Source organism: Phytophthora infestans, genomic scaffold (genome assembly GCF_000142945.1).
Source record: "Phytophthora infestans T30-4 supercont1.66 genomic scaffold, whole genome shotgun sequence".
Taxonomy (NCBI): Eukaryota; Oomycota; class Peronosporomycetes; order Peronosporales; family Peronosporaceae; genus Phytophthora; species Phytophthora infestans.
Genome location: NW_003303693.1, coordinates 408690 through 430409, shown reverse-complemented (window position 1 = coordinate 430409; position 21720 = coordinate 408690). Strand labels below are relative to the sequence as shown.

Sequence of the window (21720 nt, the reverse complement as noted above, 5' to 3'; positions counted from 1 at the left end):
GTATTTTTCACCCAAAAGTAAGGTCATATCTACTTGTTACCCTTCTTATCGTCTTCTTTTTACGCTTCCGTCTTGGCAGCCAGTGCGACAGAGCACAGTCGTGCCACTAGTCCATGGATCTGAAGTAGAGTGGACACTCCATCAGCGATGCACATGTGCGTGGCTCCAATGAGCTTGATGAACTCTAGTTTGAGCTTCTCGTCGTCCATCGGCAGCGCCTTGCACACTCTGAAGATCGTTCCGATGATATCCAACGACGAGTATCCACTTTTCCAGAGATCGACTGCTTGTTTCTCTGCCCCGTCTAGTTCTCCCTTGGCACAGTGATTCAAAATCTCCCTCACTACTGCGGGATGGGGCTGGTCACAGACCTTGAACACATTCTCGTCACTGACAAAGCTAAAACCACTCGCTGTGGCCTGAAGGTTGTTGAGTGCATTACGCATATCCCCTTCTGCCGTGAAGATGAGTGCAGCGAGTCCTTCTTCTTTGTATCCGACGTTCTCCTCCTGACACACAGTCAATAGACGACGTAGCAGCATCTCATCTGGCAGTCTGGTGAATCGTAGGATGGCACAGCGGCTTTGGATAGGTTCGATGATCTTGGTCGAGTTGTTACAGGCCAATGCAAAGCGCGTCGTGGCCGAGAAGATCTCCATTGTGCGACGTAGAGCCTGTTGGGCTGCCGCGGTCATGGAGTCCGCCTCATCCAGAATGACGATCTTGTGGCGTCCAGGGGGAAGCGTCACCTTCTGCTGTGCGAACATCTTGATCTTACTACGCACAGTGTTGATACCGCGGTCATCGGATGCATTGAGCTCCAGCACCGCCTGCTTCAAGCTGGTACCGAGCAGCTCGCGCGCCAGACACAAAATGCTCGTAGTCTTACCCGTTCCTGGAGGGCCGGAAAGAATCAGATTCGTCATGTTACCGGCCTTTGCCATGGCCTGCAGACTCGCGATGGTGTCACGGTTGCCTACTACATCCGCCAATACACGCGGTCGGTATTTTTCAACCCATGGAGCCTCAAAGTCGTCCGCCATCTCACTGTTTGGCGCGCAAGCAAAGTATTACATGTAATGTTTTCTACACAACCTGTTGACTTTATGTGGCTAACATCAATATGTAGGTTTTATTTTTATCAGACTCAGAAATTGACTTCAACTGTACAAATACAGCTGAGAAACGGAAAAGAGGAGACTATGGTGCGTGCCGGGAAGGGAACGCGCGCTGCTAAGCTGCATCCGCATCAGCGTCGCCGCTTATCTGAGGAAGGCAAGCGCCTACTGCGTAATGCGTTGGCTGCAGGTAGTGATGGTGGCGATGACGGGTCTATCGACTACAGTATCATTTCCAACTTCGGCGACTCGTCGGTCGAGTCGGAGCTGGAGAGCTCGTTGCAATGGGAAATGCAGCAGCAACATGCCTCTGGGGGAGGAAACGGACGCAAAGGACGTGGTAAAAAGTGGAAGGGCGACGACAATGTGGAGAACGAGGACGACGATCTGGAAGGAGCTACGGAAGAGCTCACCGAGAAGAGAGACACCACTAAGATCGCGGCACTTGAGAAGATCCTGACCATGTTACGTGCTGAAGTCATGAGTGACCGAGTGCAGACGTCTAAGGTGACGTTGACTTCGCATGCACTCGGGTGTCTTAAGAAACGATCCAAGGAATCCAGCAGCTTGGCACTCCGAGTGCTAAGCATGGTAGCGATCACGCTTGGTGCAGATGAACAAGGGTTCTACGACGATATATTGCTATCTGTGCAGAGGATCTTCACAGACAGAGGCGACAGTGCATTGCGTGTGGAGGCAGTGTACGCTCTAAGCATCACCTGCTTCATATGCTGTCCGGACGACGAGCCCAAGTGGGAGTTATTGGAGGTACTAGGAAGCTTCTTGGTGGCAGCAAAGGACGCAGAAGACGATGGCCACAATGAACAAGAATTCCCCGAGGCATTAACGATTGCCGTTATGGAGTGTTGGGCGTTCCTTGTGAGCTATTTCAACCCGTCAGTTATGATCGGTAAGGTGTATAACGCGCGCTCAATAGTCCATGGACATGTAGCAGCGCTTGCTGGCTTCGTTCGAGACGGAACAAACGCTTCAGTACGAGCCTCTGCGTGTGAAGTACTGGCGCTTATCGTGCAGTTTAAGTACATCGTTGCAGGTGCCAATGGCTGGATCTACTCGCATGAGTCAGCTGGAAGTATCATCAGCGGTCTGAGCTCACGTATCGAAGCTTACATGCGCGAGTCAGGAAAAAGTATCGGGAAGAAGAACCGTAAAGTGCAGCGTTCGATGCTGAAAGAAGTGCTGGAGACGCTGCAAACCGGTGAAGGGCCTCACAAGGAGCTGCAGGCTGAAGGTGAGACGTTGACAGTGTCCACCTGGAGTCGCTTCTTCCAAGCACACGTGCTCCGTCGTGCACTGCAGTCTGGATTTCAGACGCATCTCGTGGAGAATGAAGTGCTTCGTGAAGTGTTTGAAGTTACCGAGAACATAAACGCCAAGATCGGATTGAAAGCTACAGTCAAGCGCCGAGCCGAGCGCAAGGCCAAGACAGTGCACAAGCGCAACGACATGTCACGCAAAAACCAAGCTCGGAACGCCTTCCTATATGACGAGTAGCAACTTCTGATGCCGCCTTCAACTATTAAAGTTGTACTACGTTTAAAAGTACTATTTCAAGTACTTAAAGTACTATTACATGTAGTACTTCAGAAAAAATGATATTCCTAGACAGGGATCACATGTAGGCTACAGACCCAAAGGTTTCCTTTGTTCTTAGCTGAGGATCCGAGTCTGAAGTCCACTCTATATACCGGTACGTGAGTGGGTTGCCTACTTGCCGAGCAGCTGACGTAAAGCGTCCTGTTCTTCCTTCGTCTCGGCTGAGAGGATCTGTCGGTTGTCAATGATCTTGAGTAGCTCGCCGGTCTTGGTTACTTGCACGATGAGGTACACGTACTCGTTCTTCTTCATGCCCTTGTTAACCTCAGCGAACACGTAAGCGTGACCCGAGGGGCCCTTGATGTTGTACTTGATACGAAGACGCGGGGTACCGTCCTTGGCCTGAAGGTTTACATGCTCAATGCGGTTGCGACGACCTTCACGGTGGCCACCGTGGTCGTAGCCATAGCCATGGATTGGCAGCCCCAGACGCGACGTCACCTGTTCGATATGGACAGCTACGTCAGTTCATAGCAATGGATTATCCCTGTGTAGCCACGCACGTCGGTGTTCTCCGAGAGGAAGTCCAGCGACTCGCTGAAAAGGCCGTTGGGGCTCATGCGGCTGTACAAATCCCGAAATATGTCAGACTCATCTAATACTCTTCATAATATCAGCTGTCACGTACTTGGGCAGCAGCTCACGAGCGACGAAGTAGACGCCAACAGCACCCAGACCAATAAGGCCGAGCCAGAAGCCACCAGTGGCTGTGGCCGTCACCTTCTCGTAGGGCGTAAGTACTAGTGCGTCCGGAGCCTTCTGTCCTTCAGGCGTCGCCTAGGTAGTAGTTACGACACTATTAGATTAATTGTCTGGCTAGAGACTTAATGCGTGGTAGATCGATCGATCACCTTGTCAGCGTTCAGACGAGATCGCGTAGACGTAAAGCTGCGCGTGGAGGCCGCCGGACGGCGAGCCACCACCTGCACAGCACGTGAGCGCTGCTGCAGCGTCGACTTCTGTGCGGCGCGAATCGCAGGGGCGGACAGGAAGCGTAGCATGTTGAATGAACGGAGGCCGATGATAGAGGATCGACCAGTTCAAGAGCTCCGTATTGATGGTGTCGGCAATATGTTGGCGAGCAGAGGGTGCTGATTGGATGAAAATTGTTTTTATTACTGCAAAACAACAAAATAGCTGTACGCTTGTCAAACGACATACACAAAAGTTTGCACCATGGTCAAGCTGACGTTGCTGCTACTTGCACCCGGAACCGCCGGCAAGAACGAGACAGGCAGTACTCGGGAAGACTGAGAGAAGATTCGTTGTGACGGACCAGAGCAGAGCGAAGGAGAAGATAAAGACAACTGCGACGCCTCCCCAAAACCACTGTCGAGAACGGCGTTTGAGAGCTTGAGTCTCGCGCTTCTGACGAGGGAGCAATGGCAACCACGCCAGTGACAGCACCTTCATGATATACGCAATTACAAATGTCCATGTAACGTGCCAGCGAACATGATTTGAGTCGCGGATGATGTCAGCCACCCCCACATCAAAGAGTGCATTAACATTCTTGGCGATACACGAGGCGAATGGACTCGACAGATTGCTCACCGTCGTCAATAGACCATACACAGCAGCTTCGTTGCCAAGCTCAGCTAGCTCGACGACAACAAAAGTAGATACGAGGAAGTTCATAGCTTGCGGTAGTTCCTCCAAGATCGGTGTGCCTAACCAGAACCACTGACTCCGGACTACGTCCCAAATTGTCAGCATCCCCACGATGGCATCCAGAGCAATCACTGACACGGTCGTCCAAGCGATAACGCGATGCCAGCTCCAACCAAGACCGAAGCTCTTTGTCACATACAGAGCTGCGCTGAAAACGACAAGTCCAAGCACAGAGAACAAGCTCTCATTGAGCGGATGGACGCGAGCCCAATAGCGCTGAATCGGGTCGCCTGCCGTGACTGTGAAGCCGTCAAAGATGCCACTGAAGAATCGATAGGCCAAGACCTGTACCATGGCTGAGTTTTGAATTAAAATCCACAAGCTGCGCATGTACTCGCCAAATTGCGGTATGTGATCTCCAAGTGCTGGTTCTTGCACTAGCCACACCGCTGCAGGGATCGCCACCAGACTCAGCAGCGAGAAGATCAGCATTAATTGACTCACTGAGAATGACCAAGAAAACGATCCACCATAATCTTCGCCATTCAAGCCGAAGCCAACTAGTAGTGCTGCTAGAATCATCGCAATGCTGCGTACAAGATAAACTGTCGATTGAATGTTCCCGCGTATGTTTTCTGGCTCACGTTGAGCAAATTCCACCACGAGCCCGTCAGATGCCACATCAGCGATCATATACCCAAAGCTAGCCAACATCATGAGTACAATGTAAAGGGAACCCGAATCCGGTGCCTGCAAATTCACTCGACCTTGTAGTTGAGCAGGAGATTTCTTTGTGAGATCTTTACCTCGCAATGTTGAGTCAATATAGTACGGAGGTGCTTGCTTTACGAAGACAAGAATAAGCAGCATGGTAGAGCAAATGATCCATCCAATGACCATGTATGCGCGACGACGAGAGCGAAAAATAGGGAAACAGTCGGACACAACTCCAATCAGCACTTTGAACGACCATGGCAAGGACAGCAACACACGCGCGGATAGCGTTTGGTAGCCGTTCATGTGCAGAAAATTATTCAGGAGCGGATACACCGTCCGTGGCAGTCCGCCGTACAGTAAGCCTACAGCTGCATACTGCACTAACAACCCAATGTGACGCCAATGGTACAAGTTTGGAATGTCACCAGATCGGAGCGGCAATCCTTCGTCATCATCGTCCTCGAGCTTCTGCAAAGGGATGTCTCCAGCAATTTTCTCCTCGTCGCCGCGACTCGAGACAGCGGAGCCGACGTAAGAGAGCCGCTCCAGACGCTGCACGTCTCGCGCAGTATCCACACCACCGATATCCATACTTCACCTAGGAAAAAAGACCCCCTGTTGCCAGACTTGAATACCAACGGCTGCATCCTCGTGTAAAGGACCTCGTCCCATACACTGACGACCAACGTACCAGCCGTGGATTATTTATTTCAGCACCAAACCCCAGCTAATACCGTCAAGTCGCTGCACCATGGCAACCAGGAGATCATTCGCGACGAGTATCCATGGCAAAAAAGGCAACTTGAAGTGGATTTTTTCAAGAATGATTGTGTTTCTCTCATTTCCGCATACACCTCTCAATTGGCATACTGAGTCAGTGAAATCCATTTCTAAAGAAGCCACAACAAAGCTAATCCCAACGTCTGCCCTCTGATCGTGTCTCTCCTGCGTTCACCATGGCGTCCATGTGGTCGTCCTTCACCTACGTGCTACTTCCCCCTGCGGTGGTTCTGTACGTGCAACTCGCGTCTTTATACGCTTCGTTGTCGCCAAGATACTAATATGCTCTTTAACTGATTGACAGCCTGCTCTTGATGACTATCCCGTTCCCGGGACTCATGCTCAACCGCGGCATCGTCAAGTTCGGCGACGTTGTATTCAACATCCGCATCGGCACACTCAGCGTCTTCTCTGTCATCACGTTCGTTTCTTTCGTCGTACTCGTGGCGCAAACCTACGACTTGCAGAAGCGCTACTCGCTGCCCAGTGACCCGCATATTGAGGCGCACTATTCGGCGGATCTTCAGAAGAAGGCGACGCGTTGGCGATCGGAGCGCAACTGGTGGATCAGTGCACTCACCTTCACAATCTACTGGTGCGTTTACAATGAATAAAAGGATAGAAAGACTGGATTAACTGATTTTTGTTGTTGTTTCAGGATGCTGCTACGTTTCCACGCCATGAAGAAGAAGCTACTGAAGGCGCAACACGAGGATTAGGTTGACGCACGTATAGCTACTCTACTTTGCTCATTACACCATCGCTGAATCTTTTTGATAAATTTTCGACATGCTCATAACGGCAGCAGCTCGATGCAATTTTTCTCGCAGATTCGGGCTTCTAATTTCTTGAAACATGTTCACTATTTGCAATTTTGGTAATGTTGTAAGACTTGGGACGAGAGTTCTTTGCCACGTCCCCATAGAAAACTAGTTATTTACGCGAGAGGAGCCTTTGCTAGAGGAAGTGCGGCTTCACACCGGCACGCGTGGACCACCGTTTGATTTTGACGGGTTTGCTAGCCAGGTTAAGTCTGGCGATGACGTGGATGCACTCGACTGCGAGCACAATTGGTAAAACATTTCCATCAATAGCAATCGTTGGCTTGGGATACTTTTACTAACTTTTTTTTACTTGGGCAGGTGCCGAGCCCGTGTTGTCTTGATCGCCGGAAACGAGGTGAAAGTTCACTTTCAGGGAACACGACCCAAGTTTGACCAATGGATCCCGCGTAGTGGATGCAGACTCGCACCTCGGGGATTGAAGGCGCAATAATGAATATTGTGTCGTCGCCATGGTGTAGCATTCCGAGCATTCGCGTATTGAATACGCAAGACCACTTTCTGTTTTTTTTGAGCTTACAGTCGATTCTACCAAAGTATTTTTTTTTAAGTTTTTACCACACTTGGATTCACAGGTACATGTATGAATAGAGGGTGCCTTCTGGGATACGTCTTCTAAATCTAACTGGCATCATCGGGTGTTCAGGAGTCATTCAATACTGCTGTTGGGCATGGAGTGACAATTCGCTGCAATGTCTCCGGTTCCCAAGCAATGCAGTAGCTGGGATCGCTTTGAAGGTAACTGAAGATGACACTTGCTGAAGAAAGAACGGTGGATTTGCTAGTCAGATTAAAGCTGGCGATGATGTTGATGCACTCGACAATTGGCAGCCTTACTGCACCTTATCTATGATTACACGACAAAATGCTGAGAGCAACCTTCGACGCGCAGGGTAATTTACCAGTTTATCTTACTTAAAAAATAAAAAGGGCCGAATTTTTAAATGTTATGTTAACTTTGTTCGAGTAAGTACGGATCCCACGGTCCCCCGATTTAAAGTAAAGAAAGCACAGCAGTGGAGACCTCAGCGCCAGTGAGGATGTCGGCAAAGGGAGCGCCAACGCAAGGAGAAGACGGCTCTACAGATGGAGGCACAGGCTCAAGTCATCGTGGTTGTAACGGGGTACAATCCAGTGTGCCCCATGTCACATAAAGAGTGACCCGTCACTCTTGTGGACACCTGGTACACGGTACCAGGTGCTCTCGGAACCAGTCAGTGCATGACTACTAAGCTCCACTATAGGTAACCTCTAGTTTGTATGGCACCAAGCTTATCTTACTTATAAATACATCAGTCTTAAATCTACTCTTCTAAGTAGCAAACCGTTCCCTTTGAGGCCGGGAACACGTGGACTAACGTTCACTCGGGTAGATAATACCCTTAAGCACTTCCTCTGTGCAAGGTGCTGTGTGACCCCGTCACACTTGGTAGCACTCGTAGTCAATCCAACACCATCGCGGGTAGAATGAACTACCTGAATTCTCTGTGTGCTCAACGTTTGAGCTAAGATGGACCGAAGCGAGTTTCTCGCTTGAACGACTCACAGTACGAGTCTGTTCGGAAGATGGGAGACTTCTTTGGACAAGATGTCCTTCGCAGCTTGGCGGCGGCGACGCCTGCCGAGCAACAAGATCGCGTGACTGCGTTTGAGACCTACGAGCGTGGTCTCATCGCTCACGTCCGCGGGAGCTTGGAGGCCACGATGGCCGCTCCCCAGGCAACCAGGCCTAAGCCGGTATGGCTGAAGGTCCCAGTGTTTGAGAAGGAGGAAGGAGAGAACCTTCACTTCTGGGTCCGTGAGGTGGAGATCGCCATGAAGGCGGGTCTCATCTCGGACGAGCCAGATTGGGTGGTGTTTGCCCTGCTCAACCTTGGTGGACGTGCCAAGCACTGGGCATACACCAGGAAGACGACATCTCCTGGATGTTTTGCATCCTGGGATCAGCTGTGTGAGCAGCTTCGAGCCGCGTTCCTACCGGCGAACAATAAGTTCCGTCAGCGCTCACGCTTTCTCGCGTGCAAGCAAGGTAAGCGTGAGCTGCAAGAGTACGCGCAAGAGATGCGCACGTTGGTGGCATCTCTGGCAGAGAATCCTCTGCCTGAAGACGTCAAGACAACAGTCTTCATGGATGGCCTGAAGGTCGGTCCTGCTCGCACCCAGCTATTCCGGGTGCAAACGACAACTATGGAGGAGGCGATTCAAATCGCCCTTCAGGAAGGGTATAGCCACAAGCAGGCTGGTACTCCTCGAAAAGAGGAACATCGCCATGATAAGGATAGCGTTCCTCGGAAAGCGGAGCATCGCAGCAATTACGCTGTTTCTTCTGCTGTCACGCCGTCCGTTGATACCGGTGCGTACAGTGAGCCCGAACCCATGGACTTAAGCGTAGCCGAGAGCTTGGTCCACTTCTATGGATGCGGCAGACAGTGACACTACCAGCGTGTGTGTCCCTCGCCAGTCCTCGGGAAGAGGACAGCCCGTGGACCCCAAGTCCGGTGGCGCAGGCCACGGCCAGGTGGACGAAGACTCCCCGGCCACCAGTAGAGGCGGTATGTCCTACTGAAGAGCGCTAAGTCTTCGTGATGAGAGTGCAGGTTGTGCACACCACGGGACTTAGCCCAGAGAGACGTAGCTCTCTTAACCCGGTGAAGGGCAGTAATGGGCTGCTGGTAGTACACTCAGTGAACGGGGGCACGGTACCCCTTGAACGTTTGATGAGTTCTGGGGCGTTGATACGCCGCCGGAACGTCGCTTGGTATAGCGACAGGGCTCACCGCGGACCCTGTGGTCGAAGATATGTATATCGATGACCCGTTAGCAACCCTAGCGGATGTGGTGAATGAAGATGCTGACATGGAGGGTCTGGTGGACTACGGTGCAGGCGCAGACGGAGACGCCGCAAGCACAGATGCAGAAAACACAGACGCCGAAAGCACAGACACCACAGACGGAAACGCTGCAAGCTTAGACACCGCAAGCACAGACGCTGCAGACGGATAAGCCGCAAGCGCAGACACCGCAAACGCAGACGCCGCTAGCACCGACGCCACAGCAGACGCAGATGTAGCCGCAGAGGCCGCAAACTCTGACGGCGTGCACTCACGGACTACTGCACCTGTCGAAACAAGACCTGCTAGTCAGGTCAGCCTCGGTATGTTGCGTGCTGTGTTGCTTGATTGTGCTACTTTGTGTGTTGTTTTGTAGTGTTGCTAACTTTTTGTGGCTGTTGATATTAAAGATGCGGTTCGCCAGTTTGTGACAATCACCCAACAGAACGCCGAAGCTGAAGCTGCTACACGAAATGCCAAAGCAAGTTGTCAGTCAACTGCGGGGTCGAAGTCAAAACCGTAAGAGTCGAACGGAGTAAAGAATCGGATTGTGATGACGCAGTAACAACTGCGTTTCCACCCAAGCGCTCCAAGTTTAATAATGGGGGACAACCCCACCATGCTACTTTCACTCAGACTGTATCGGCAGGACGGCGCCTACCTCAACGAAAGACTAGATAATGAAAAGAGCGAAAGAAAAAGCTAAAAGCGCATAAGTCTGTGGATTATTTTGTGCCAGAGCTTCCAGTCAAGACATTCAGCAACTGGAATGAGTTTCAGACAGCAATCGAGAGGCACGAGGCAGAACTTTTTTGCACTCCCGAATTCGAAGCTCTGAAACTCGGGAGAAGCACAGCATGTAATCTTTTTGCTGACGAGTGGTGTTTTAATATGATATCCTGACGCTTTTATTATTCTATTTTGATTGGTGTGCTGTTTTTGTGTTGCTTAGCCGCCCCGGAGCTCTACCCATTTCGGATCGTCTATCGCACAGTTTTAAGCGAATGCGGTGTACGCACGGGGTAATGCAAGCACCAGGTGGGGAAGGACGACGAGACCATGGCTGGAGGTACACCGGGTGCGAGGCAAGCTTCACGTTTCAATCAGCAAAAGTCGCTAAGAAAGGGGTTGCCAAATGGAAATCGCCGTTCATTTGGACTTGGGAGGGAAGAATGTTTGACATTATTTGCTTGGTTTGTGAGTATTGTGGTAGGCAAGGATCTGAATGACGTTCGGGTATTGCAGTCACATTATCCAGAAGCTCGTGTTTTGATATGTCACTTCTCCGTGATAAAATACCTGAAGGAGAAACGTTCGAAGCCACAGTTTGGGAATCTTTCTGCTGACGATGCTTCTCAAGTTGATGTAGCGGTACACAAGCTTGTGTATGCGTCTTGTCAAGACGAACCTGACCCAACACGAGCCTCGCTTCGCAAGATTTGCTCGAGAATCGGAATTAATGGTTTTTATGAGTTCTTAACACGTAACTGGGATTCGTGTCAGGAAATGTGGGTCATCCATTTGAGAGCAAAGCTGCCGCACTTCCGTAATCATACAAATAACCGACGAGAAAGATTTTTTAGAAAGCTGAAGGATGTGATCTACAGCAGTATGAGCATGGCGCAGTGGGTGGAGGCCTTAGTCTCGAGCGACCGGCGGGTGGAGAAGGAGTACAAGTACCGTTTGACTCGGATCGGGTAGTTTGTGAATTCAAACTACGGTGAAGCAATGGCGAACGTATTACGATTCACTACATACTACGTCGCTGAGCAGATCAAACCAGGTTATGCTGCCGCATTGTTTAAGGCTGACAGCTACAAGTACGAGGTGGACTCTGAAGATACCGATGCCGTTTTGGCGCTTGGAGCGAATAGATCGCATCGATTTCGTTTGTCTGGCTGGCGATGCAACTGTGACTTTGCTTCATCCTTGCGACTCCCGTGCCGTCACTCAATCGCATATCGAAAGCACGTCGGCGTCGCTGGCCCAGGTATACCACGGGGCTGTATTGATGAAAAAATTCATCGTGATAGATTATTACTGGATTGTTTCAGGATTATAACAGGATTTGTATATAATTGTAGATGGACAAGCCTAATAACGAAGTTGCAGCCCGTGCGTCAGCTTCAGTACAAGGTGTTCGATGAAGATGCATCCGTTTCCAAACGTAAAAAGCCTCCAACACGCAGAGCGCTACAAGGAGGCAGTTTAAGCTACACATTTTATTGCCTTCGGGCTTTCAGATCTTAGTGACGAAAAAGAATTCGAAGCGATGCTTAGTTTCGTTCTCTAGCAGTAAAGAAACGTAAGTCTAAATCAGCAGGTCTTCTGAGGATAAAGCTCGCAAACGAGAGCGAGAAGAAGCCACGGAGGCGAAGGATAGTGGTAACGAGAGTCTTGAAACAACCGACCGAAGATCAATTGTGTCCCGATACAAACAATGCAGGCTCTAAAACGCAAACCTCTTCTATTCAAATGAAGGTGCGCATCAACGCAAAGGCGCGCAAAGTGGGACGTCCGCAGAAGCAGCGTAAGCCTACGGCAGCCAGCGAGAGATCCGATCGATAGTGGTTCAAGGCAGCTAAAAAAGGGCGAGCTAGAATACACTAAAAAACCTAATTAATTTTTCAAGATGCTGAGCAACCAGGTCTACTGGAAACGCAGCGCCAGCTGTAGATCGTGTTAACGAAATATGCACACACCGCCGACCAGTGACCTCTGTTTCGGAAGATGCGAAATCCCGTATTAATCCTGGATCCATTCTGTATCCTCCCGGTTCAAGCTCCTGGACCACTGCATGCGAGTTCTTCCAGTTTCCAATACGAGCCTTAGCCCCGTGGTTGTGGAACCCATTGCGGATGACTCCGTGGCAACGTCCAGTCCCTGGTTCAGATCAACAGTATGGGGTCATTTTCGAGAGAACAGAACCAGGTGATGAAACGAATGGATATTTTGAAGCAAACGGTGCAGCTTGGTTTTGACACGCACAAGTGATTAATTGAGGAAGCTCTCCCTGCACCTGACGCGGAGTATCATGATGAGGCGAGACAGGTTGCAGACCAAATTTGGAGCACGTATCCGATGTCACCTATTGCGGAGCTTGATAAAGCGCAAGCGTTTGTACTCTATGCTGTACCGTGTCATACCACCCTGTTGGTTGACCGACGCATCCATTAGAGGGTTCTGTGCAAGACTCACTACCGATTTCCCGGCCTGTAGATTTTCTGGCGTACAAGAAGCTACTACTAAGTCGGTTCGGGTCAAAGATAACGAAAAAGTGGTTACGAAGGAAGGCATGGATCGTATTACTGCGCAAATTAACGAGCTGGATGTGGATACGTTGTTGCTGCTGCTGAATTTTGGCAACGCTCACTGGTGTTGCGTTGTGGTGAAAGTTGGGGTTAAGAGAATCTTCTACTACGACCCTTTGAGCCAGAAGTCCTACATGCGTGCAGCAAAAGGAGTGGCGACGTTTCTAAAGTACAATGGACTTAATGGCTTTGCTGTGGTGCCGCATAACAATCCCATTCAGTTTGACCAGTTTAGCTGTGGGGTTTTCGTCTGCTGGATGTTCCTGCGTCAGGTTGTGCCTGGGCTAACTCACGGCATGAGCGACACCACTCTCATCAAGCATCGTTTCAAGTTATTCTACTATATCTTATTTGTCGCCCAAAATCGTGTTATTGCGCTGGCGGTATTGTACCGTTGGGCATGCATGGAAACTGTTGAAAGTGCAATACGCGTCCAAAAAGTGAAAAACCATGTAAAAACTGCTTATTTACGCTTGTTTTTCTTTAACTACTTCTAAGTACAGGACGTCTAATTGCGCCAATTAGACACGCCTCCGCATCTACTCAAACCCCGACCACTAATCAAGACGACGAAAAGAAGGCTTCTGCTCACGTGAATTAAGACCCTGAAAACGATGACAGCCCTCCCACCCAAGTTACAGCATGTGTATGAGCAGACTGACTTACAAGAAGCACAGTTTGGCTTGGAGCAATGATAACCTTGATGAATACATGAGTTTTACTTACTCTTCAGCTTATATTGTGGTCTTGCTGCAGCGGGGCTGCCGTAGCTTTAGCGTCAGAGGAAGACGTTCGACTCAAAGAGCCACTAATACTAAGTTTCTTATCTAAAGGAACTTACAGCCCAAGACCAGGGCTCAAATGTAATACCGTAACTTTATGCTTCAAAACCAGAAGTGTTTAATATACTATTATTGCGGCCAAGCCGCCTAGGGGTAAATGTATCTGTTTAGCTATCTAGCTTAATTAAACCTAATCAAATGCATAGCGTGTGGGTTTCAGCCAATGCACTGAAAGAACATGTTAGCTCTCCAACTTATTGACTGAGAGTTTGCTAACTCTCTTGGTACTTCGTACCTCTGTGTGTTCCACACCATGTAACTTGCGCTCTTGAACAGATATCGTTGTGAAAGTGCTAGCAGTACCACTACTTGCAGCGTACATGCAACGCACTTTGCACATTAACCGATGAGTCAGTCCTGGAATAATCACATCTCCATCGTGGAATAATCCTGTGAACAAACCACAGCCGCACGTTGCTTCAAAACGTATCTTACCAAAGATACTATCATGATAGACAGGTTTAATAATCCTAATAAAATCCTGTACAATAATCATGCACATTTTAGGATTATAGCGTAATATAATCCTGGGCTCCATTATCCGCCTTTTTTCAACGCGCCTGTTGGAGGCCATGATTATTTACATGAATTAGTACAGGATTCCAATCATGGGGCAGTCCATGATTGAAAGTAAAATAAAATTCCCGATTCGCCTATTTCCGAAATGAATAACTTCGGATTTTTCTCATTCGCGTTTCTACCGCTTCCCGATAAGATGACGCGTAACGTCAGCGGAAGCGATGTAAGCGCCCGGAGCGCGCGTGGAGGCAACAAGGGTCTCTCCCCGCGACTTCGAGGATCTGGGCTAAGTGATACGCAAGAAGCTGGAGTGTCTGAAGCCGCGGAAGCGGCTAGTAACGAAGAAGACAATCCGATGGAAACCGGTGGCGGTCCCGCCATCCCTGGAAACGACCGTGGAAGTGACTATCCCGACGTGGAGGATGTAAAATCAGGGCGTGCTTCAGAATCGGATAATGAGGGATTTGCAGCTGAATTGGCTCTTGTACCTGTTGAAGCGCCGGTGAATTGGCACACAAGCTGGGAGGCATGGCAAACCTACTTTGCCGATTACTGCCAGAGAATGATGCAAGTGTTACCAGTGAAGGAGACAATGTCAAGAGGAGAGAGGAGCAAGCGCCTAAGGAAGACAAGGAAGGGAGGAGACGATTCGCAGTTGGTACCAGAGCAATTTGACCCCTACCAACGAACATATACCTGCACTCACGGCTGGAAGAAGCGGAAATCACGCAGTCTACGAAGAAGAACAAGTGGAGCCAACGCAGAAACAAGAAGTTGCATAAACGCGGGTCTAAATGTTGCTTTGGCTGGATGGTTGCCTTTTAAGACCTGCAAAAACCCAAATACATGTCATTTTAACTTTGACCCTGCACCATAAAGAGCGATCTCAGTAAACTGAACTACAGGAATGGAGAGCTTGAGCCTGTCATGCACGTAACTCAATGCGATCGACGAGATAATAGCCTTTAAGATATCTTTCCAGGATTTTATTCATGAAAAAAAATGTCAGGATTAATCCTGTAAAAATGTGACGGGGTCACACAGCACCTTGCGCAAGAGGAAGTTATCTTCCGAGAGTATACAAACTCTCAGTGAACGGCAGTTCACAGGTCCCCTCTTTTATTAAAGAGAGCGAAGTGACCCAAATAAGGTAGATTGTAAACTGAGTATATTTATAGGTAGATTAAGTTTGGGTTTAATACAAACTGTTAGTTACCTATAGAAATGCAATGTCATTTAACCAATGGTTGGCTTTGAACGACCTTGGTACCTTGTACCAAATATCTCGGAGTATGACGTGTCATACTCCTGAAGTGTGAAGTGTCACACTTCATGTAACCAGGGTACACTTAGGGCTACGTACCCCGTTACATCCTCCCCCACTTAGGTTCGGTTTACCGACCAATCTGAATGAAGAGGTGTTCATCACAAACTCTCATTCTCAAAGTCGAAAACCATCGACTTGGCCGCGCGAGCGCGGCGGAGGCTCACTTCACAGTTAGAGCCTCGAGCAGCAACCTGTGCGCTCTTCGTCTAGGTCTCCACTTCGACCGTTAACATGCCTCGTGGCACTACTAAGAGCGGTGCTAAGACACGCTCTAAGGCTGCAGCCGTAAGGCGCAGGCCAAGAGCACTAAGCCTCACGGCAAAGGCTCGGCACTCAAGGAGGCTACTCAGGTGGCCTCCGAGGCGATCGGCTCCTCGGGTGACGCGGCTGCGGACAAGCGCGCAAGCAGGCGCCGCAGTCCGTCGCCCTCGTCTTCAGACAACCGTCCGAACCCTCGGTTCGTAGAACGCGAGTTCAACTCGGGCAGTGAAGACGATGCCGAGTCCGAGAGCACTCAGGATGCTCCTGCGGGCTCTGTGGGAGGGCACAGCCCAGTGCCCAGTGAGCACAAAGAAGGCAGCGTGCAGTCGCCCGCTAGTGATCACGGTGATCACAGTCCCAGGACCTCTGTGCGCTCTGAGAGTCCGGCCGTTAAGGCTAAGGGCGCTCCCAAAGCCGGTGGCGATGGGGAAGAGAATCCTCGCAAACGTCTCTCGCTTGCCGAGGGTCTTGCGCGCGCTAAGGCCTCTAAAGCCGAAGGCGCCAAGCCCTCAAAGAAGCGTACCGCCTCTAAGTCTCCACTCCGCGAGGAGACGGAGACTCGACGCTCCTATCAGAGTCTCTTCGGCTCCTCGGACGAATAGGAGGAGAAGGAGGAAGAAGAAGAGGAGGAGGGTGCTATCGTTGAGCCCCGGGAGGTCTCGAACGACCTTGACCAGCAGCAGGAGGAATTCCAAGCTGCCCAGCGTGTGCGTGGGGGTTCGGTGGCGGCACCCGTCAGCCAGGGAGCTGCCATCAACTCAAGAGGGTATTGGCCTCCCGAGGAGAGCTCTGGGGCTGACCTCTTCTTAGAGCTTCTCGTCGCTCCTCGTGGCCTTGTGGGCGGCCACTCTTCTAGGGGCATCTATGAACGAGCCCTTGTTCAGAAAGAACAGTTGTTCGTCGACAACTTGGAGGCTGCTCGGTGTGTGCTTCTCGCGCAACACCGCATTCCCCTTAAGGACTTCACGACTTGTCGTAAGAAGCCCGAGACCCGGGGTGGTCTCTATCCTGTTTGGGGATACCCCTGGGTTATGCCCGAGAACTGTCCCACGTGGAGTTCTTGTGAAGACATGTTCTGGGCGTGGGTGGAGACTCTCAAGTACTCGCCCACGGAGTTATGAGAACTCCATGCAGATCAGCAGCTGTCCCACATCCTGGACCAGCGTGATCTTCGTGTGAGGTTTGCCCACTTGATCAGCAAGCGTATGCTGCCAAGGGACATCCTGAAGCGCGCGGCTTCTAGCGCTCACGATGAGCGCGGGTACGGTATGTATTCATCGACCGTACCCCGTTCGGGCAAGAAGCCCCGGACTACTTATGAAGCTGCCGACGCTTCTGTTCCCAGATTGCGACAGCCTTCGGGCAGTCAATCAGGAGCCGTTCAATCGGCTCCCACGAGTTCTCGGAGTGGGCATAACCCCTCCACTTCACGAGGAGCTGTCGCTTGCCGCGACACCGTTGCTCCTGGAGGATCCGCTCCACGTGGAAGTGGGCCTCTCCATTCCGGTCAAGCAGGGGCGGAGGTGCCCTCGTACGAGTACGAGTACTCGGCGCCTCCCGAGAGCCACTCTCGTCCGAGTGCTCCGACTGCGGGTCCGACACAGGACCCTGAGGTTGACCGCCTCCGTCAACGTGTCCTCGTGCTTGAGATTGCACTTGGCTTCGGGACTGGCGGTAATGCTGCCGCCCAGGCCGGGAATCAGGGCGAGCTCGCTCGTCTTGCGGGCCGCCTGGACCTGGTGGAGCGAGAGGTCGTGAGCCTGCACCTACGGGTGGATCGCCGGGCCTCTTCGTCCGATCTGGACGAGGCCTTTCGCATGATCTGACGGATCGAGGCTTTGTTGCCACGTCCGGAGCCGCCTGCGGCACACTCCCAGACGTACGCGTATGGCGCGTACCCGGCGTACTCAGCGTACTCGGCGTATGGCGCCGGGGTCCGTTCGTATGGAGCCCCTCCGGCGTACGGTCTTGACCGCAGCCTTGCCGTCCCGACCGAGACTTGGGTGCCTGCTCCGACGCCCTCGTCGACGACTGTGACCGGCCCTCGCTTCGAGGAGCTGGGTCAAGGGGGATCTGCGAGTCAGCAACCCCCTGCGGGTCAAAGTACCGCTTAAGACGTCCGACATAGAACGTCGGGTGCGTCGTCATTGACTTTGGAAGGTCGATGGTGTACGACGCACCATGTCTGGCCAGGACTGCAAAAGGTCCGATGAAGCGGTGCTTCAGTTTGTTGCTGCCGACGGAGCAAACAGTGTCTAGAGGTGGGTTCCTCGTGTCTAGCAACACTAAGTCACCAACCTCAAATATACTTAAGTTTCCTCTTCCTTGTTTGTCTGAGTACTCCTCTTGTTTATCTTGGGTCGCTGCCATGGCATCGCGGACCCTGCTGACAATGTTCAGCTTGGTATCCATAAAGGATTCCACCTGTTTCCGCAGCGAAACTGGCCTCACATCCGAGACCTGGGAGGAAAGGGCTTTCCGAGCCTCTCCCCCACTTAGAATAGAGGAGTCAGTGTCTCCTCGAAGAGTGAGGGGCACTCTGGGGTGGCGGAAGCCGTTCAAGTAGAACGGCGTGAACCCCGTGGACGCGTGCACCGCGTTGTTGAGCGCAAACTCAACAACTGGAAGCTGCGACGACCACGTACGTGGCGCTGCCGCGCACACACTGCGCAGAGTGTCCTCGAGCACTCGATTGACGCGCTCTGTTTGGCCGTCTGTCTGCGGATGATCCGCAGTGGACATCTGCAGACGAGTTCCCAGTAAAGGGAACAGCGTTTTCCAAAACGCAGCAGTGAACCGCGGGTCTCGGTCCGAGACAATCGTCTCCGGGAGACCGTGATAGCGGAACACGCCATCGACGAACAACCTTGTGGTTTGTTCGCCCCTTACAGTGACGGGAACTGGAGCAAGATGTACCATCTTGCTCAGCCGACACACGAACACCAAAATTCCGGTGTTGCCGTGTCCGTCGGCGGGAAGCCCAAAGATGAAGTCAAGAATCATCGACTTCCAACAATCAGCCGGTACGGGCAGGCTCTGTAGTGGAGCCGAAGATTGCCCTGCGGGTTTGACCTGCTGACATGTTTCGCATGTCTTGACGTATCGGGCGACCCACTTGTACATGTGGGTCCACCAGAAGGACTGAGAGACCGACAGAAAGGTCTTCTCGCGGCCCAAGTGGCCGCTGGGGGGCGCGTCATGCGCCTCCGCGAGGATGTCGAGCTTCAGATCCTCGTCGTTGAATACGACCACCCGTGGAGGATCAGTGGGCTCCACCCGATAATAGAGGAGGCCCTCCTTCAACTCATATCGGTGGAGCCGTGAGCGCTGTCGCGACGAGAGCCAGTCGGACTTCGCGCTCGTTCGGGCCTTAAGGAACTTGACGATAGGCGCGACAGCCTCATCGTCCCGATACGCCATGCGTATCCGATCATATAGATCCGATGTCACCCGCGTGATGTGGGCCAACTCATAGTCGGGACGCCGAGAGAGGGCGTCCGCACGCACGTTGAGCTTGCCCGGCTTGTATTCGACGCGGAAGTTGTATTCCGCGAAGAGGACAGCCACCTCGCCATCCTTTGGGAGAGGTGAGGCGAGTTAGTCGCCGTCCTCAAAGACGCGTGGTCTGTGTAGATCACAAAGGGCCTAGAGCCCAGAAGGTGAACACGGAACTTCACAAGGGCATATTTCATTGCCAGGAGCTCCTTGTCATGGACAGGGTAGTTCCGCTCGGCGGCTTTGAACTGCCGGGACTGGAACGAGATGACTCGTTCCTGTCCAGCCGTGTCGTCCTGCAGCAATAAACACCCGATGGCGTAATCGGAGGCATCGCAGACGACGCTAAACGGAATCGTCTCGTCCGGCAGAGCCAGGACAGGGGCCTCTTGGAGACTGGCCTTGATGCTGTCAAAAGCATCCTGGTGCTCTTGTTCCCAGCGCCAGTCGACGTCCTTCTGAAGGAGGCTCGACAAGGGCTTAGCGAAGCCCGCGTACCCAGCGCTGTACTTGTGAAGGTAGTTGGCCAAGCCCAACCACTTTCGAAGATCCTTCTGGGATCGGGGCGTCGGCCACGCTGCTATGGCCTTGACCTTGTCTGGGTCAGCCCGAACGCCCACGTTGCTGACGAAGCAACCGAGAACTTTAATCTCTGGTGACGCGAAAACGCACTTGTCGATGTTGGCGTAGAGCTTGTTCGCTCGCATCACGTCCAACACTCGACGGAGGTGTCCTAGATGCACCTCCATGGCCGTCTTGCCTCCCTCGGCACGGCTATGGACGAATATGTCGTCGAAGTACGTCTGTACGAAGGTACGCAAAGGGCGGAACAATTGCGTCACCAGGCGATTGAACGTCGGCGGGGCGTTAGACAAGCCCTGCAGCATGACGAGCCACTCCCAAAGCATGCCGCTTGGAGTGCTTACCGCGGTGAGCGGGATGTCGCTCTCTCGCATCAGGATTTGGTAGTATCCGTCTACCAAATCCAGCGCACTGTACAGTACGCTCCCGGCCATGTTGTTCAACAACACATCCTTTCGTGGAATCGGTATTTAAGCCGGCACCGTTGCGTTGTCCAGCTTGTTATAAGCGTGAACCAGACGCCACTTTCCGTTCGGCTTCCGAACGCAGAAAGTCGGCGTCGAGTGCGGGGATTTCGATTCCCGCACCATGCCTGCCTTCGCTTTCGCGGCGAAGAAGGCATCAATGATCTCGCACTGTTCGCGCGGGAGAGGCCATTGCCTCGTGACACAATACTTTGTGCCGGGCACGAGATCAATCTCGTTCCGTACGCCTCGATTCGGTGGGAGTTGGGTCGGTGGGTGTTTGTTCACCACGTCCGCATACTCCGTCACCAAAGGATACACCGGATCTATGGGGTTCTTGAGAATCTCAGAACCCAAGCGCGCCTGACGCTGCTTGTTCATGTCTTCCAGGACGCTCTCGTCCAAGACAGAGGGGGAGTTCAGCTCCTCCTGAGTGGTCTCAGGTCTCATGAGTACCATCTCAGCAATCTCTCCAGCCTTGAGGTTGGCCAGGAAAGACTCAGCCGTCATTTCCTCGAGGTTCAGTATCTCCGCAACCTCTGGCAACGGTTCCAAGTGGACACCAGATGCCTTGACGGGTAAACCTGTCTCGCCATCGAAGATTTGATATCTTCCACCGGCCTTGTCGGGGGAGCCCGGGCCCTGGACTCCGAGTCGCTTGAAGCGACGTCGATCGAAACGAAGTTCGTATCCGACTTGAGGCGGCGGCGGTGTCTTTGCCGACGGCGTCTGTGACGGGGAGCTTTGCTGCCCACGTCTAGGGATGTCGTCGCTACGACATCCGAGGCACTCGTGTGGCCTCGTGTGATACTGTTGTACCCATACAGGAAGCGTGCTCAACGCCTTCCTCTTCAGTTAAGGTCTGGGCGACCGCGTGTGGCACTGTGTTACTCACACAGGAAGCGTGTTCAACGCCTTCCTCTTCAGTTAAGGTCTGGGCGACCGCGTGTGGCACTGTGTTACCCACACAGGAAGCGTATCCGACGTCCTTCTCTTCAGTTAAGGTCTGGGCGACCGTGAGTGGAACTCTGTTACCCACTCTGAACACGCTGTTCTCAGTGTTCATGACAGCTGCAGCTGTCTGCGGAACTAAGTTACCCGCCTGTGGACCTAAGTTACCCACTTGGCCGACGCCTCTTCTGGGCGCGGCCACCATCAAAACATCCTTGGAGTCGTCATATACGTCGACGACTCCCAAGCATCTGCCGGATGCTTTGGTACCCTGGCAGCCCTCGCGGGCTCCCCGGGGCCTGACAGAGGTGGGATCATGACTCACCAATGCTCTGTCGGACTGCGCAGGGCGGCTGGCACCGATTGCCTTGCCTCGCCAGTCGATCCAGGGCTCGTGCTTCTCAAGCCAGGGCCATGCCCAGGATCATATCATAATGGATCCATATCGAGAA

At 52.1% G+C, this 21720-nt stretch overlaps 5 protein-coding genes across 5 annotated transcripts; 2 read left to right on the top strand and 3 right to left on the bottom strand.

The window, feature by feature from the left end:
• Window positions 1-59: 59 nt before the first annotated feature.
• PITG_18237 (replication factor C subunit 2) lies at window positions 60-1057 on the bottom strand (the record flags this gene model as incomplete). Its single annotated transcript, XM_002997819.1, has 1 exon — window positions 60-1057. The coding sequence occupies one exon, from the start codon at window positions 1041-1043 to the stop codon at window positions 60-62; it is 984 nt and encodes a 327-aa protein (XP_002997865.1).
• A 145-nt stretch (window positions 1058-1202) lies between these two features.
• PITG_18236 (uncharacterized protein) lies at window positions 1203-2633 on the top strand (the record flags this gene model as incomplete). Its single annotated transcript, XM_002997818.1, has 1 exon — window positions 1203-2633. One exon carries the CDS (start codon window positions 1203-1205, stop codon window positions 2631-2633), a length of 1431 nt encoding a protein of 476 aa, XP_002997864.1.
• On the bottom strand, window positions 2623-3747 carry PITG_18235 (uncharacterized protein; the record flags this gene model as incomplete). The annotated part of the gene is made up of 4 exons (XM_002997817.1): window positions 2623-3176; window positions 3239-3299; window positions 3364-3512; window positions 3587-3747. 4 exons carry the CDS (start codon window positions 3734-3736, stop codon window positions 2847-2849), a joined length of 690 nt encoding a protein of 229 aa, XP_002997863.1.
• Window positions 3748-3932: 185 nt separating this feature from the next.
• On the bottom strand, window positions 3933-5654 carry PITG_18234 (uncharacterized protein; the record flags this gene model as incomplete). The annotated part of the gene is made up of 2 exons (XM_002997816.1): window positions 3933-5522; window positions 5595-5654. 2 exons carry the CDS (start codon window positions 5652-5654, stop codon window positions 3933-3935), a joined length of 1650 nt encoding a protein of 549 aa, XP_002997862.1.
• Window positions 5655-5963: 309 nt separating this feature from the next.
• PITG_18233 (uncharacterized protein) lies at window positions 5964-6719 on the top strand (the record flags this gene model as incomplete). The annotated part of the gene is made up of 3 exons (XM_002997815.1): window positions 5964-6075; window positions 6148-6438; window positions 6502-6719. 3 exons carry the CDS (start codon window positions 6020-6022, stop codon window positions 6560-6562), a joined length of 408 nt encoding a protein of 135 aa, XP_002997861.1.
• Between the last annotated feature and the right edge of the window lie 15001 nt (window positions 6720-21720).